General features: G+C 43.4%; 1 protein-coding gene across 6 annotated transcripts in view; it reads right to left on the reverse strand.

The window, feature by feature from the left end:
- The window catches only part of AFF3 (ALF transcription elongation factor 3), a 472,487-nt gene that overhangs the window by 131,710 nt on the left and 322,107 nt on the right, over nucleotides 1-18,670 (reverse strand). For all 6 annotated transcript variants that reach the window (XM_081156102.1, XM_081156098.1, XM_081156097.1 and 3 more), the window contains one exon: nucleotides 10,605-10,656. In XM_081156102.1, the coding sequence (XP_081012228.1) occupies nucleotides 10,605-10,656 (52 nt within the window). The remainder of the gene's footprint in view (nucleotides 1-10,604; nucleotides 10,657-18,670) is intronic.

Consider the following 18,670-nt stretch of genomic DNA (forward strand, 5'->3'; position numbering starts at 1 on the left):
ACATTAATTATGAATTCAAGTGTATTTTCCACGGTCTATACTCAAGGGTGACACATAATTCAGAAATGCTGTTCTCTTACTCAGAGACATGCTAATATTCAGTATTTTGGAAAGATTTTGAAGTCTAATAGCTGAAATGGAGGCTGTTTTATAGGAGTGCGGTTAAAAGCATGGGCTCAGGAGTCAAGCTGCACTCAATTCCCAGCTCTGTCACACATGAGCTGTGTGACTGCGCAAGTTAGTTACCCTCTCTGTGCATCATCATTTCCCTTATCTGAAAACGGGGATAACCATCCCAGAGAGCTGTGAGAATGATATAAGTAAAATGCTTACAACAGTGCCCAGCACATGTAAATGCTCAGTAAATTTGGGGGTGAGGGGGTGAGGGTCATATGACCTAGTCCAGACTGTCAATAGGAAAGTAAAACACAAAATCAGAGACTGTCTCCATTTTTTACAATCGACTCGTGAGAAAAAGATTTTTCTCTTGTGCTCAAATGAAAAATACATACTTTTTTCAAGATTGTGAATAACAGCATTTTATGTATTTATCCATTAAAAAATCTTTTTCTTTTCAGAGTCTACAACTTCTGGGGCATGGCGCTGTTTTAAGAAGGGAAGCTTTGTGGCTGAGAGCTCTGCCCAGCACTGGATGTTTTTTCTGTCTCACCTGCTGACTATCCTCTCTGCTCGCCCCAACTCCAAAGGCAAACCAGGAACGTCACCCCCCCCTTCCTAAAAGCCAACTGATAAATTCAGTCCTCTAGCGTTAGCGTTAAACAGGCTTTCAGATGAAACTGTCCCCAGTCACTGGGTGTGCTGCCATCGGGCCGCTCTGAACCTCACTTGTTTGTGTTCTGAACCAGCCTTGGCTCCCACATGACACAGCTCAGGTGTCTCGAGTTCCAGGCAGGGCTGGAGAAAGTGCTTTCAGGTCAGACACCTCTGGGCGGTGTCCTGGGTTGGCCACACCACCTGGGAGCCTCGGTTTCTTTATCTATAGAAAGGGGGATTCAGATGCTGTCCACTTTTTCAAATTGCTCTGCAGATTCAGAGACTTGATTCATCCTACAGGGATTTTAGCTTATACCTGTGGTCCCTGTATAGCTGTCACTTCAAGATCTCATAGTTATCCTGTTTACAACACATTTAGTACACAGCCTGGCACACAGCTGGTACTCGGTATTTGCTACCTCTTAATCATATGTATCGACACTGGCACTATTCTAGAGAAATGCCTTCAAGCCCGCGGAGCCCGCATGTTTAAACAGGAATGCCTTTGAACGCAGAAATGTGAGTGTGTGCATGTGCGGAGGCTTGGTCGGCTGCCCGCTACGCCTCCATGCCCCGTCTCTTCGTACAGTGCAGTCATTTAAGAAGCTAAAGGTGGAGGTGGCATCCTGTGTGGCAGACCTCGGGCAGAGGCTCAAATACTTGTCATGCTTTGGTGGGATCATGTGACCCCTGCTTCACCGAAACATGTCACCCAGCAGAAGGCCCTGGGAGGCGGCAGGCAGCAGGGCTGAGGCGCGGCCCTTCGTCTCTGCAGCACCAGCGTGGGGCTCCAGGTGAGCCCCAGGCCCGGCCCGCTCTCCCCGCGGCCTGCGCGGAGCCCCCACCTTCCTCCGCCTGCAGCAGGCGTCCTCCCTGCCCCTGAAGCCTCCCCACGCCAACATGTCCCTGAGATCCCGACTTTCTCTTCTGCAACATGAGACGTAATACGCCTCACTGGGTTGTCGTGAGAATTAAATAAGACCCCGTGTTCACCAGAGCGCCTGGCACAGAACAGGCAGTGAGTACATGGAAATACCACCTCGGGACCAGGCCGCCTGGGGAGGGGTGGGCACGGGGGCGCACAGGGAATCTGTCACTTTGGGGGCAGTGCGGGGAGGGGACAGACCTCAGTCTGTACATATATAAGCTCTGCATTTTGGAGGTTGACACCTTTATTAAAATCTGTAGATGAGAAAACAAATCTAGCTAATGGTATTTCTGAAAAAAATACATAAAATGCACCAGCGTGCTCCCACCATCCCGTGTTCCCCTGCACTCACGCATGTGTTCATGCTCATGATTCTGCTGAAAAGGGAGTCTCTTCTAAATGCTGGGCAAGGCTTCCACCAAGGTCATGGAGCGGCTACATGAAAGCAAACATCTGAAGAAGTGTGTATGCTCAGTCTGTTAATATCGGGCCATATTTATTGATTATCCACTGCGATCAATAAATATGGTAATATCTGTTGATTTACCAAACCTTCCCACGGCCCCAGCGACTCTCCAGAAAAACGCTGCCGTCTGCCAGAGCCACGGCGGATAGAGTAGCTCGGTGCGTTCACTAATGTCTCTGTGGACTGGAGGGGGTCACTGCAAAGGTGCCAGCTCACCTGTGGAGACTCCACCTTAACCACGAAGGGAAGGAAGCAGCTGCTTAGGCGGCCTAATGGGGGGTCACTGAACAATTTTACCTTCTCGTATGATATATGCCCCAAATACCTGCTTCCTGAGCCTCTGAATGGGTCCTGAACTTGTCTGAATCGTCAGTGCGTGGGGGTTCTGAGGGGAGGGCTGCAGGGTGCCACGTAAACTAGTCACGTCCTGGCAGTGGGCAGATCTCAGTGAAAACAGATTCACTGGATACAGGTCTTTGGACAAAATTCTTATACCCTTTCAGCCTTGGTTTCCTCATCTGTAAAATGGGGAAAGAAGAAGCGGGCTACAGGGAGGACTGAAGGGGTCATTTCCACAGTGAGGCGGCCGGGCTGGAACAGGGCAGGGCTCAATATTGCCTCTGCCTTCAGCTCCTCCCCTCCTTGGGCACAGTCTTGTTAGTTGGTCAGTAACTATTATATTCTGTGAACACAGGCTTATAAAAGTGAATTTGTGTGGTTTGACCTGCGTTTAAACATGTTATACAAGAACAGAAAACGTCCGGGTCATGGCAGGTAATGTTTGTAACACATGCTTCTGCGCATCCGCTCTCGCAGGGTGTGATGTACAATGTATTTTTGACCATGCAGGTTATGTTCAGTCTGAGATGAGTATCTACCTAAAATAACCGAAAGCGGGGACTCAGAGAGATATTTGAACACTCAGGTTCGTAAGCAGCGTTATTCGTAACAGCCAAAGGCCGAACCAAACCCAAGTGTCCACGGAGAGGTGACATTAAAAAAATGTACACACACACAAGGGATTATTCAGCCTTAACAAAGGGAATTCCTTTTCTAAAAACGAAGGACATTCTGACACAGGCTACAACATGGATGGATCTTGGAGACATTTTGCTAAGTGAAATGATCCAGTCACAAAAGTGCAAATACTGTGTGATTCCACTTCGAGGTACCCAGAGCAGTCAAATTCAGAGAAACGGACAGTAGAAGGGGGGGTGCCGGAGGCCGGGGAGAGGGGAAACGGAGTTATTTGCTATGGCAGTTTATTAATCTGGCGTACTCATGGTTGCAGGGTTGCAGTTTGGGAAGAGGAAAGAGTTCTAGGAATGGCGGTGATGGCAGCACATCAGCGTGAATGTACTTACGCTACTGAACTGTCCAGCCGCCCCCCTTACCTATGGTTTTGCTTTCTGCAGTTTCAGTTACCTGTGGTCAGCCACGGTCCAAATATATTAAATAGGATATTCCAGAAATAAACAATTCATAACTTTCAAATTGTGTGCCGTTCTGAGTAATAGGATGAAATCTTGCACCGTCCTGCTCTGTCCTGCCCGGGACATGAATCGCCCCTTTGTCCAGAGTCCCTACAATGTATATGCTCCCCACCCCTTAGTCACTTAGTAGCCGTCCAGTTATAAGATGGACTGTCGTGGTATCGCAGTGCTTGTGTTCCAGTCACACCTATTTTACTAAATAGTGGCCCCAACGTGCAAGAGCAGTGACACCGGCAATTTGGATATGCCAAAGAGACGCCGTAAACTGCTTCCTATAAGTGAAAAGGTATGTATGCACAGGAAACACGCAGTATCTATAGGGGCTGGTGCTGTCTGCAGTCTCAAGCATCCACTGCAGGGCTTGGAATGTATTCCCCAGGAAGGGGGGGCACTGTATACTTAAAAGGGTTAAGATGGTAAATGTTATGTTATGTGTATTTATCACAATCAAAACTGGAAAAACATTAAATTACAAAACAAAAATTTGAGAAACGCTGATCTAGACAACATCTGAGGAGAGGTGCCACCTGGTGTGATGGAGCCAGAGGGGCAGAGGAAAGAGAAAGCAGGAGTCTCTGGGGAACCTACGAGGGGCCGGGGGCGCAGACTCCCTCGTTTTGCTGCTGACTTTTTTATGACCCCTGGGACCATGGGCCTTCCGGTCTGGTGTAAAATCGTGGGGGGTAGGGTATGCAGTCTTGTTCTACGATGGCAAACTTTCTACCTGCATTCTTGGGCTCGCTTAGTGTTTTATTCTGAGAGTAAAACAGTATCACAGCGGAGTCTAAATCCCCTCTCGGGTGAGGCTGACAAATCCTCCTCAGGCCTCTTCGCCCTCGAGTCCTCCCAGCCCACCTGGACCCGTGGTGCCCGAGTGCTGGGTCCAGGCGTCCTTCCTGCCTGTCAGGTAAGCCTTACCTCTCTCCAAGGCCTTCGGTCGACTCTGTTCATCCATCACAGTGAAGGGGTTCAGGGAGCCCTAAAGGCCCTTCCTATGTTATTTTTAATTCTTGGTGTCTAAGAGTTGGAAACAGGATCTGGTGCATTTTTCTAGGCAAAGGCTGTACACTAGGTTTCTCACTTTCACAGAAGACAGGATCCTGGCAAATCACTTAAACAGATATGGAAACGAAGCCCCTGGGGACAGAGACCTCATAAACTAAAAGAACAGCCACAGTTCATCATTTAAACGTGGATCACTATGGCCAAAATAAATACCAGGAAGGTTTCAAGTTTCTCGGAAAAAAATAACATCTTTGGGTAACAGTTCTCAAATCGCCTTAGATCTCTCAACTTCCAGATCAGTTTGCGTAACCTTATTATTAAATGCACATGCATAAATAACAGATTTCTTTATATGTTTAGCACATAATTGTTCCTCTGTATATTTTTCCTCATTATTATTTTTTTGTTAATCCTCACTCTAGGATATTTTTTCCATTGATTTTTAGAGAGAGTAGAAAGGAGGGAGGTGGTGGCGGTGGGGGGAGGAGTAGAGAAACATTCATGGGAGAGAGACACGCTGATTGGTTGCCTCTGACATGCACCCTGACCGGGGCCAGGAATCGAACCTGCAACCCAGGTGTGTGCCCTTGACTGGGAATCGAACCCACGCTCTAACCACTGAGCAACACCTACCAGGGCTAACCTCCTTATTTCACATTTTCTAAGACAGCTCTATAATTGATATAAGATATTTTTAATGAATAGTGTTATCTCCCTCCAAAATTCATATGCTAAAACTCTAACCCCGCCCGGCCGGGTGTGGCTCAGCGGTTGAGCGTCGACCTGGGATCCAGGCAATTGGGGTTTGATTCCCGGTCAGGGCACATGCCCGGGTTGTGGGCTCGATCAATGGCCTCTCTCATCATTGATGTTTCTCTCTCTCTCTCCCCCTCTCCTTTCCTCTCTCTGAAATCAATAAAGATATATTTAAAAAAACAAAACAAAAAAACCCAAAAACAAACAAACAACCTCTAACCCACCGTAATGGTACTAGGAGGTGACCCTTTGGGAGGTGATTAGATAGTTAGGGTGGAGCCCTCAGGGGGGCCATTAAGGCTCTTCTAAGGGGAGGGAGGAGCTGGCTTCTGCCTTCCCTGCTCTCTGCCCTGTGATGACACAATGAGAAGAGGGCCAACTGCACCCCAGGAAGGGGCCATCACGGGGACACCGGATCTGCCGGTGCCCGATCCTAGGCTTCCCAGCCTCCAGAATCCTGAGAGACCAGCTTTTATTGTTTTCAAGCTGCCTGGGTCGTGGTAGTTTGTTAGAGCAGCCTCAGCTGGTGAAGCACATACTTTACACTGATGTGAAATATCTCACGTTTCATTTTTATGAACAACCCACAGAGTCAGGAAAGGGCTCTGGGCATCATCTGGACCACTCTGCTCACCACTCAGCCATTCCCGTCTTCCCAGAACACAGACAGTGGTGGAGGTGGGGTCCTGTGCTGCCTCCGGGCCATGTCTCCTTCCCTGGGAGGTAACCCCGCAAGCTCCTGGTCTTTGGTCCCATCATCAGAGGCTTGGAGAAGCGCTCATTTTGGTTGATATCTTTGGAGTAGACTAACCACTCAGCCCTTCTTCTTCATAGGCCACTAGAGGACCTATATCAAATTTTGTTTTTACCACCCTTAACCCTTTTTAAGTTTTCCACTTTTTTTTAAAAGAAGAGATTAAAGTTCTAATAAGCTCTGATCACCACCAACTATCAAGGCAGGGTTGTTTTCTATTTTTTATAAATCATGAATCTGGTTATGATAGCAATAATAACTATTTATTGAGTACCTATTAGGTAATGGGCAATTTCTTCTTTAAATTTTTAAAAAAATGTATTGTTGACAATATCACAGATGTCCCCTATTTTCTGCCCCTCCACCCAGCCCCCACCCCACCCCAGGCCTTTACCACACTATTGTCTGTGTCCATGGGCTATGCATATATACATATATGCCCTTTGGTTAATCTCTTCCAGTCCCCCAAAGCCCCTCCTCTCTGAGGTCTGTCAGTCTGTTCCATGCATCCATGCCTCTGGGTCTGTTTTGTTCAGTTTTTGTTCATTAGATTCCACATACACGTGAGATCATGTGATATTTGTCTTTCTCTGTGTGGCTTATTTTGCTTAGCCTAATAATCTCTAGGTCGAACCATGCTGTCGAAAAAGGTAATATTTCCTTCTTTTTTTATGGCCAAGTAGTATTCCATGTTGTAAATGTCCCACAGCTTTTTTATCTACTCATCTACTGATGGGCTGTTTCCAGATCTTAGCTATTGTAAATAACGCTGACATGAACATAGGGGTGCATATATTCAGCAATGGGCACTTTCTATGGATTAATTCCAACTACTGTATCAACTTTGGAGAAAAAAACCTTTCATGGGTCACTCTGACTCAATCTGAGCTTATAATAATTTCCAAGTCTTTCATTGTACAATGAACCATTTTCATTGGTTCATGGATGAACCATTTTCTTTCTGCCTCATTTTGTTTATTTTTCCTCCTAGGAGTTGAATACTTTGCATTTAATCCCACTTCTTTATGAAGGTGATTTCAAATTTTTATTTATTCTTTAAAATTACAGTTACTTTGTTCAATTGAGGGTCACCTACAAATGCAGAAGGACCCTCCCTGAACTCCATCCTCTGTCATGTCATGCCAATAAAACTGTGGCTTTCCCCTTGAGTTGTTGCTCTACGTGGACTGGGGAGCACCCTTAGGGGCGAAGCTATATAAACGTACATCTCACCCAGTCCAATTTTCTTCTTTCACGGACCAAATTCCCAACATTTTCTGCCTTCTACTAGTTTAAAAAATATTTTATCCAGAGTTTGTAATAGTTATCTGCAGGCGAGTTAATCCAATATAAGGTCTCCTGTCATAAACAGAACTGGTCCTTGACAGAAGTTGTGATTTATGGTGTCTTTCTTTTGTGTTAAAAATAAGCACACCTTTCATCTTTATGAATACTCCTAGTATCATTGAATGATACCTCCTGAAGGGATCTTCAGGTGTTACTTAGACTGCTTTGTCGTATCAGGCAATGATCATCTAAAACTTACCATGATTAATCTTCTGCTTAAGAAATCTCCACTGAGGAAAGATTCATTTTCAGGAAATTAACTGTCTGGAGACTCCCAACTTTATACTTCAATTTAAACGCATATGGTGGCTTTAAGTGGCTCCCAGGGTCATGGAGTTACACAGACAGAGGGGTGCACAGGCGTTAGGGAAGCTGGTCTGTCCCACCAGGCCCTGGCCGTGGAAACGCTCTTTCCTGGTGCCTGTGTGTGTGCCATCTACAGTTTCCTTTGCTCTGCTCTATCCCTCCAGCTCCCGCGGAGCTCTTCCTTTCTGATCTGCTTTACTGAGTTTCCTTCCCCTTGTTCCATCTCCTGGCATTTGTACATGTGCTTCTGCCAACCTGGCTTCGGAAGCATTCTGATTGCTCTGACCCTTAATGTTATGAGTTGAAGCTCCACAACCCCCCACTCATATGCTGAAGTCCTCACCTCTCAGAATGTGACTATTTGGTGTCAGGGTCTTTACAGGGGTAATCATATTAAACCAGGCCTTTAGGGTGGGCCCTAATCCAACATAAGTGGTATTGTTATAAAAAGGGGAAATTTGGACATAGGGACATGCTTAGAGGGAAGATAATATGAGGAGACACAGGGAGGGAGAAGTCCAGCTACAAACCAAGTCACCAAGCCTGGAGTAGGTCTTTTTTTCATAGAGGAAACCAACCCTACCGACCAATCTTGGATGTCTAGCCTCTGGGACCAGGAGACTATACATTTTTGTTGCTTAAGGCAGCCAGCCTGTGGTACTTGTTACAGCAGCCCTAGCAAACTAATACACTTACCACTTAACAAGTAACCTGACCCCAGTTTTTCTACTTGCTTCTGACCCATGGCTTTGTCTCCTAAGATCCACCGACTCCTCAGTATGGTAAATGGGCAAAAGCCACAATAATCCAAACACTTGTAACCTATTTTTTTTAACTTAAGTTGAATGGCTTTTATGATCCTTAGAGTCCTCCTATACAAAGTAAGGATATGGTCCCTGTTCATCTAAATAAAGCTCAGACAAGGTGCTGCACAGAGAAGGTAAAATGCTTACAAACCCGAAGCACCCCAAGTCCTTGCTGTTTGTCCACTACATGCTGCTCCTCTTGCCTAATTACTAAGAACTCCTGTTAGAGAGCTGTTTGAGAGCCTCACGTTCAGAGCCCTCTACTTTTAAGAGAGATCCTCGCACCCTCAGCTTTAGGTTCTGCTATTTCTAGTTCAAGAGGCGGGGGGCTGATTGCTAAGGAACTGCTTTGATTAGAGAGAGAGGGATGTGGGGTGATGCTCCACGCGTTCACTGTTCTCAAATCTCTAGGGGGTTCAAAAAATCCCCAGACAACATTCTTTCATAAGGTACTGAGGTGTGGAAACCGATTCCCATAGAGAATAGTTTTGTTTTTTTTTAGAAATGCATAAGGGAAGAACTTTCATGGTACATCAAGCTGCGTTAAAAAAACTGGTGTCTACTGAATGAGATTTTAAAATTTGTAAAATGAAATGTAGGATGTTAGCAGTTTTTCAATATATGTTGTATGTACCTTTGTCTGTTTTTAAAATGATTTTGTTAATAAAATTTTTAAAATTGTTGTTTCTACAATTAGCACTTCTATAAAATTATTTATAAACAAATAAAACTTATTCCCCAATAGCTTACACTCATTCTAGTTGTATAAATTCTTATCCAGTCTCAAATGTTATTCAAAAGAACCAAAATTTTAAGTGATTCTATCCTTTCCAGTTCTCCAGAACGCCTCCAGATGGCATTACAACCCTTTTCCCATTGTATTTTGCAGCATAAACATTTAAAAGTTAGTGATGTTTCAACCATTTAAAACGAATCACATGTATTATATGATCCAAAATCATGACAATGGAATTGTTTAGAGCTTTTAGGGTAACATCTTAAGGAAGACCAACATATGAATGATCCATACCCTTTATGAGATATAGAGCCAGGCTATGCAAGTGGAAGGATTTTTCTAGACTGAGAAACGGATCTTAGAAAAACTAAGACATTCACTAATATTATAGCACAAATTGTGATTTCTAATGAGTAGCGTTTTAAATGCTTAGTAATAAGAGTGCTGATCCACATACAGACAAATTCACAAACCTGTCACAGAGTAAGAAACCATATGTCGCTCCTCAGAGTTATAATAAAGATATTCAAAGCGCAAACGTGATGCCTAAAAAAATTAGTTAGCTCTCAAATTATTTCATTTATACTTTGGTATGTAAATTTGTTATCAACTTAATCATTAAAACCTATTTGGATTCCTGGAGTACTGAGAGGAAAAAGGCAGAATTTAGAGTGAGGAACAGGTGCTTTATAAGTGCCTTTTCTTATCTCTTAAAAACTGCTTTTGTTAATTCAAAAACTCAACAAACTCATGACATTCCAGAGATATCTATACTTGTGTTTTTCACTTAATTCCGAGGTGAGGTGGCAGGTGGCAGGCTCTGCGAATGACCCCGGCCCTTCACAGGCGTGGAGGACAGGGCTTCTCCCAGCGCACGTGAGCAGCAATACACTGCTTACAATGGTGATGATGCAAGTCTCCAAACAGACCCTAAGGGGTTTCTTCCCTCCCTTCCCCCACCGACGGGTGCCCTCAAATCTCAGTATATTTGTACTTCATAAAGAGGAGCACTTGCATTTTCAATGTTACTCTTTCTGTGTTAAATAGCACAAGAAAGACCTCCAAGTGGGTGAGCACTCTGAGCATTTAAAAAGACATCCCGAGAAGGAGAACCACAGCCTCCTTCCTTATTATTAATTACTCTTATTACTATTTACACGATACTGGCACTGTTTCATATCACAGGCACATGAAAGAACCGCCGTCACAAACAGAAAGAGGAAAGAGACTTACGATGTATTCGAGGTGCCATTGTCCGGACTCTCTGGCTCAGCATCACCTTTCTCTTAAAACGGAAGCAGAGAAAAACATGTGAGTGTTACAGTCTTAAAGAGTTAAGAGAGATTAAGTATATTTCCATGCTCCTATTAACAATTTTTCAAAACGTGCAGCAGGAGGCTTTTCGAACACCTTTTTATGTCTGAGAACTGGATTTGTAAGATCATTTCTTCTATGTAATACCACGGACCTGCGAGGACGTACTAAGGGGCTGTTTGTAAACAGCCAGAGGCCGGCTCGGAGCGGAGGCCTCGCCGGGAGGGGAACATCTTACAGATGGGACCTGTTTCCTTCTACTTCACTTTACAGAAAATTTAAGGAAATAGACCCCATTAGCATTCTGCGTGCAAGGCATTTTGAACTCCCTTTTGTTAACAGAAGCCAAACCAGGTCCGGCTGCATCAGAAACTTGGAGAGAATTTTACTGAGGTTGCTCCCTAGGTGACAAGGTCCTCAAGAATTAGATCCCATCAAGAGCCCTGGCACAGGTTTTGGGGACCCCAATTAATGCAGAATAAGAGGTAAACCAGAAATCCTTCCTGTCTGTGACAGGTTAGGTAAAGAAATATTTCGCCAGTGGCCATCAGGGATTTAATAGGATTTAATTAAGAGAGTCTGGAACCAGGTCACTTTTTGTAGTTTTAAAGGGCAAATTCCTCTCGCAAAGATACACTGTAATTCTTAGATTCTCGACCACTGGTGGTTTGAACCATGTGACCTCATGTTGTAAGGTGCCCCCTTTTATTTCCTGAGGCTAGGACGGAAGGAGTAGGGTCACGGCTGTGGTGTGAGGTGCTGAGGTTATGATGGTTGTGCCATGCTAATAGTTTAATAAACCCCAGGCCAGGCTGTGGGTTGTAAGAAGTGGGCCTGCTGGGGGCAACCTGTTTTGCTTTGCTCTTTTGTGAGTCAGGCCTGCAGCTCTCACAGAACCCCCAGTGTCCTCTTCAGGGCCCAGGCCTTTGCACTGCACTGAGCCTCTTTTGTGAGCTGTCACTCTGTCTCAAGGCTGTCTCCCTAAATTGCACGAGGATCACATTCTGAAGATGTTGTCCAAAGTGAACCTCAAAAGAAAACTTGATAATTTCTTCCTTTAGGAAATTAAACAGCTGTGAGGAAAAGAGGACCGTAATACGTAGTGACACGTCTATCTTGGATATAACAGATATAACTCAGTGCTAATGGGTGTCTTCACAGGGCCAGAACCACCACGAGGGACACTTCATCAGAAAGCCACAACATCTACCTAACTGCCCCCATAACAAATGCCGGTGAGATGGAGCCCCAATGCACAGGACACCATGCTAAAGTAAAAGTAGAGGCGGGAAATTCTTAAGTAGCTCTAAAGCTCATACTGTTGTGTCCTGCCTTCCAGGCCAGGTCTGTGTGCACTCAGGAGACACGGAAAGCCTCATCGACTGGCTTTAGAAATGGAAACAAGCTAATTTAGTCCTTCCCAGAATCATTCTTCCATGGAGTGCCTACAGTTCCTGCCAGAGTCCTACATAGAGTTATAACACCCGCATTATGCAAGACGAAACTAAATGGAGATTTAAGTCACCATGTCGATACCTCCCCTCCCCCCCTTCAATTTGGAGAAATTGGTTGCTTTCCCCAGTTTTTCACTGCTGGTAGTCACACCAAATACAATCACAATAAAGTGTAAAACAGCCAGGCTTGCAGCAGCCAGAAACAGTAAACATTTCCAAACAACTTATGTCAAGAAACCAGGAAACCAGGACTGCGAATAAAGACACTGTTTGGATGTTTGAATAAATGTTTTACCTTGGCCAACAATTCTGCCTAAGAGCCCACAGGTGGAAAGGACACAGGCCCTACTGCACATGGGGCCTGGGCTGCAAGAGTCACGGGCTGGACCAGCCCAGGGACAAAGCTGTGTTGACTCCCTTTGCTCTAAGCAGCATTTCGGTTGTGGCAACAGGGAACACAGAGCAGGTTCTGGCAAACAGGAAGGACACCTCGGGGCCAAAGGAGCCGTTTAAGAGCAGCCTGAGAGGGGATGCTCTCAGCACCTCAGTGCTGACCAGCGAACATTCTGGGGAAAAGTAGGCGCCGGGTGAGCAAGGGATCCAAACTACTCTGCCCTTCAGGATGAGCGAAACACTCTCCCCAACAGTTTGCAGTTTTAGGTGATGCCGTTTCTGAAGTTCACTTGAAATGTTTACATGCCTACGTCATTACGGCCATAGTTTCTTTAGCATGATCCAAGGTAAAATTATGCATGGAAGCTAGAAAACTCTCAATAAGAGACTTTTTAGATGGGTGCTTGAGGAGATGTTTCTGTGCAGCTACCAAAGCGGACGGGGGTCATCCTGACAATGTCAACTGTGTTCATGAGGGACACCACAATGGTTTCCTTGGGAGGGAACCTGTGTGGATCATTAAGAAAATGGATATGAGAGACTGGCCTGGGTGCAGTGTGGTCATTTTGCACACGGATAAACAATTACAGGGAGGAAGAGAGGAAAAAATGAGCCGCAGCAAGGACACACACACAAGTAAATCATATGAATGTACAGATGTATATGTGCTCTTTCAACTTGCGCTCCACAGGTGTCCCCAAGTGCCTTGCATAGAACCTAATGCACTTACATGCTCAGAGTCTGTCTTCTGACGGGTGGCCCGTCATTAACACAGAATCCCACACTGCACGGGGAGAGGGGAGCAGGTACCTTCGCCACTGAGATGAATATTCAATTCAAATACTAAACAGTTTGACGGCTCCACTAGGTCACAAAAGAAAAAGTACCAAATCTGTGCCCCTTAAATGCTTAACACAACCACACTGTTGGAGTGTCTCCCTCTCAACCTTGCTATGAGAGGGACTAAGGAGATGTTTATAGGAAACAAATATAGTCCTGGGTTAGGCTGGATTCTGCTGCAGAGTAAGGTTTGATATACTACAACTTTTCTTTATAATAAAAGCAATCCATGTACATGGTAAAAAAATGAACAATAGTAACACCTTTTCTTGCTTCTGTTTTTAGCTCTGTGAGCCCTCAGCCATCACTCTAAGTATATACATATTTCTAGACGTATCAACTTTAGATGGTACCTAATGATTTCTGATAAGAAGGATGAGAGATAAGGTATTTAATATACTATCACCTCCCCTCTCCTTACAATTTTTATTAGTTCTATCATTACTTTTACTGCCTCCAGTATTTATAACTTTCAATACATTTAATCTTCCATTTCTTGATTAATCAACTTCTGACAGTATCTTTTCTCTTAAACTATGTAAAATGAGGAAATTCCCCCAGTTATTCTCTCCCGCCTTCCCTCCCTCCATCACCCACAACGGCACAGCTATACCTTCCATCTACATGGCTGAGATTTAAAATATTTATATTCTCTTCAGTAATTATTAACGAGACATCCTCATTAATATTAATTTAATTAATAATTTAATTTTTGGCATTTCCTATAGGCCAATTAGAAGAGTTATAAACCAATATCAAAATCTAAAATGCTGCAACAACATAAATATTAGTCAGTAAAGAAGTGGGGCTGGGCCTGTTCAGAAGGGGGTGCCGCTCAGCCTGAAAGAAGGCAAGTGCTCCCAGCACTGAGGCCCATGGATTCTCATTCTCAACTTCATCAAGCCCCGGGCTGATCCGTCTCAAGTAAAGGCTATGCTTTTCTTTAAAAAAATGCTAAACAGAACATACACTTAATGTACACAAAATGTATATATACAGTTTTTAAAAATTAAATGAGTTAATCGTGAGGCAGACACCTTCCAGACCAGGTAGTGAGACACTGCCGGGAAATAACCCTTCGGTCTCCAAGGTCGTGTCCGCCTCCTGGCTCTCCCCCACCCCATAGTAATCTAGTAACTGAACTTGTGTTAATCATTTTCTTTCTCTCCTTGATAGTTTTTACCACCATGCATTTATCAGTAACTAGGATATCCTTTGTCTCTTCCAGATTTGAAATTCGCATGGATGGAATTCCACCGCCTGCATTCCCACGACTGACTCCCATCACTCCAGATCACTGTTCTGAGATCCAGCCACCGTGGCGTATGGAGCTTTGGATTGCTCACGGCTGTGCAGCCGAAAATATCTACCATGACTTTCTTATTCATGCTACTCCTGGTGGACACTCAGATTTTCTCCATCATGGATGCTACAACTGCAAATGCTCATGAGCAGCCCTCCTCGTGCGCATGTTAGGGGCTGTGGGCCAGGGAGCTTTCACATGTCCAACCTCACCGGGGAACCCTGACCTGGTTTCCAAGGTAACTTACGATCAAACTTTAGAGAACCTTTTTCTCATTTAATAATGTAAAGTGAAATTTTAGTGTCGTGTTTGCATTTCTGCGAGTTCCAATGAGGTAGATATTTTGTGCTTGCTCATCTGCGATATTCCTTCTCATTTCTTAAAAAAAAATTTTTGTAATTTTTTTAACTCATAGAAGCACTTCATTGTCTTGATACAAGTCTTCTGTTGATCTACATTATCAGCTGTCATGAATCTAATTTTCATATTTTCGTAGGGCTGTTTCTAGGTCCCATATTCTCTTTCATTGCTCAATTTGTCTATTACTGTATTACTTAGCTAAAAATATTAATTTATTGTTAATACTGACAAGGCCAGGCTCCAACCTGTTTGTTTTTCAGGAGTGTCTGAGCTATTTTTGGCCCTCTGTTCTATCAAATAAATGTGAGAATCACCTTGTCAATTTCCAGGTACACAAAAGTGCAGTTATAATTTCACTGTCTGCTGGCTCCCACTGCTGCTGCTGAGAAATAAGGCAACTGGAAGTTTAATTGTTGCTTCTTTGAAGGTATTAAAGGGTAGTTTAAGAAGTGTTTCTATATCTATGTGGTTGGCAGATTAACTATAACGTGCCTAGTGTGGACTTCTTTTTATTTATTCTGCTTAATGTTCATTGGGTTTCTAGAATCTGTGCGTTAGTGTATTTCAATTCTAAAAAAAATTCCAGCCATTATCTTCTTTAATATTTCCTATGTTTCCTCATCTCTTTCTGAAATCCTACTGAAATATATGTTAGATTTTCTCATTTTATCCCCATGTTTCTTTTTTTTAAAATATGTTTTTTATTTTTATTTTTTTTTTATAGAGAGGAAGGGAGAAGGGGAGAGGGGGAGAGAGAGAGAAACATAGATGTGAGAGAGAAACGCGATCGGTACGCACCCCAACCAGGGATCGAACCTGTAACCTGGGCATGTGCCCTGACCGGGAATCGAACTGGTGGCCTTTCGGTGCACGGGACGACACGCCACCAGCTGAACCACACCAGTTAGGGTATATCCCACATGCTTCTTAACTTCCATTTCATACTTTCCATTTCTGTCTCTAGGCTGCATTCTAGATAACTTCTTAAATTCAATTTCCCAATGCATTAATGCTTTCAGCTGCATCTAATCTGCTGTTCAACCTAAGGAAATTTTAATTTCTGTTATTAGTTTTTCATTTCTATAGGTCTAATTAGCAGGTCTTCAAATCTTCCTGTTCGTAACCACATTCTCAATCCTCTCATTTCTGGATATTAAAGCAGGTCCTCTTATTTTATAGTCTGGGCTTGGTAATCCTGCTATCTGAAGCCCTTGTGGGTCTATAATTCTCTGCTGTCTGCTGTTTTCCTTGCTCTTGTTTCACTGTACATAGTGTTTGTGTTAGCGAGTTACTCATTTCCTTGGAATTTCAGTTCTATTATTATTTATTCTTCTCTATTTTGTTTTCTTTTGCTGGCATTCCTATTAGCTGGATTTTGACCCTTCCACCCCAGTTCAACTTCCATGTATCTTAACTTCCTTTCCTATTTTCCATCTGTTTTTTGCTTTACATTCAAAAAAAAAAAAGTTTTCAACATTATATTCCAGATCCCAGACTTCAACTATTCCCAATCATTTCTATTAATTTTTGTCGACCATATTTTTAATTCTCAAATGCTCATTTGTTCTGTAACTGCTTCTTTTTCATAGCAATGTGTTCTCTTTTTTTATTTAATACAAATAATTTCAAATGTTTCTGAAGACTGTAATTATACATTTTTTTCTTTTGTTTCTTGAATTAAGTAAATTTCTTCCGAGTCAGTCCTTCTCTGTGGTGCTCATTGGTTACACATCCATGGTTTTGAATGATAACAGGTTGGTTAACAAAGGTAACTGATGCGGATCTCCTGTATTAGCATGTTGAGCTATTTTCCTAACACAGGTCCCCTGCAGGAGACGGCTGATTTAGAGCTCTTTGTAAGTGGACAAGATATGCTAACTGGAAAACTTCATTTAGGATTCAGGAGGAGAGAGAACTCAAAAGACCAGCTGGGAGCCCTGATCCTCTCATCGCCCCCTTGTTCCCCAAAACAAGAAATCCTTTACTCTGGGTGTGTAGCATTTTTATTTCTATCTTGAAAGAAAGTTAACTCTTCTTCCACTCTTCACGTGTGTCTGTTTTTAAGGTCTGGTATTATCTCAGACTCTATCCTGCTTCTCTCTTAGGCATCAGCTCCCAACTAGGACTTCAAGTCAACTGTTCATTTTCTTAGCAAACGTTACCATGTTTTTGGTATTTTGGGTCTTTTATTGAGGGGGTGGGTGGAAATCCAGATGGAAAGCTCTGTATGAGAACCAGCTGGTTTGTTGATGCATCCCTTTCTGTCCTCGGTGCTGTTACAGACTTATTTCCATTACTATAACTTTATGCTTATTTAAAAGGGGATTCTGGAGGGAGGGGAAGTGCTCATGCTCAGTCTGCCATTTGAACAGGACATCTCAAAACTTTAATAAAATGTAGACATAGGTCACCTATTTTAATATTTAAGTTTCTTGATGCTTAGCAAGCTTTTATTTTCTAAAATTAAATTAAATTAATCAGTAATTCAGCAAACTGACTAAAGCATCTATCCTTTAAAGGATTTGGATTTAAAACAATTTTCTGTTTAATTTATATACTCTTTTGTCTTACTATCTATATAATGTAACGTTTCTAATTTCAAAAAGAAAAAAAAAAGGCACTGACCTAAAGTGGTGAGTTCATCAACCCCTCCACCCCCACATTTTGTGTTTGGGTTTCTCTGAAGTTCAGTGTTTCCTATTTTCTACATATTTACTACTAGAGTCATGATTCCAAAAACTATAAGGACTCCAAACCAAATAAAAGCAGCAGTGAGGGAAGTGCTGGTGAGACCAGCTCTCAAAGCTTCAATGTGCTATAATCCACATGACGCTCAGATATCTAAGCAGCGATAGCACCTGTATATAGATGTGCTTGGCTTTTGGGGGAGGATTTTAAAAACACACAAAAATAATCTCCCTACCCCCAGAAAAGAAAAGCCAATCACAGATTTCCTCAGGCGATGAAATGGCAGAGGGTTTCCCACCGCACGAGGCAGGTGCCACCTCTCATTCCACAGACGCCTGCCTGCTTTTGCATAATCCAAACACAGCTTTAGCAGGTGGGTGTCATGGCACGCGGTGAAAATATGCCAGATGCATACAGAAACCACAGGACACAGTTATCAGACATGAGCTCAACCTCACACTGAACCAACAACAGAAGCAACCTTTTGGGGGTCAAGGTAATGGGAGGGAAAGTCTGCTGTCTTTGGGGCAGACATCCCTGCATTCGAATCCTAGTTGTCGGTTTTTAGCCATTAAAAACTAGGCTGGTTGGTAACCTCAGAATCTCATTTTCATCACGTGCAGAACGGGGACCACAATGCCTACCTCGTACAGCTACTGTTAGGATTGAGTGAAACAACGTACATCAAGGTGCAGGCACCTGGAAGATACTCAACACTTCCTTCCTTTGTTCTTTATGTCAAAAACTCCAAGCCGGGAGAAGGTATATTTATTTATTCACCCATTATATCTTCTCTCTACCCTGAACTGTTCAAATTCAAATGGAAAGACATGGTAAGGAAAGTAACAGCAATTTTTCTGTGTGCCCTAGGCTTTGGCTGATGCTGACGCCCGCACACCTCATGGACTTAACCATGCATTTCTTCTGATTCCTTTTCTTACTACTGA

Source organism: Miniopterus schreibersii (assembly GCF_964146895.1).
Source record: "Miniopterus schreibersii genome assembly, chromosome: 13".
NCBI classification, from domain to species: domain Eukaryota; kingdom Metazoa; phylum Chordata; class Mammalia; order Chiroptera; family Miniopteridae; genus Miniopterus; species Miniopterus schreibersii.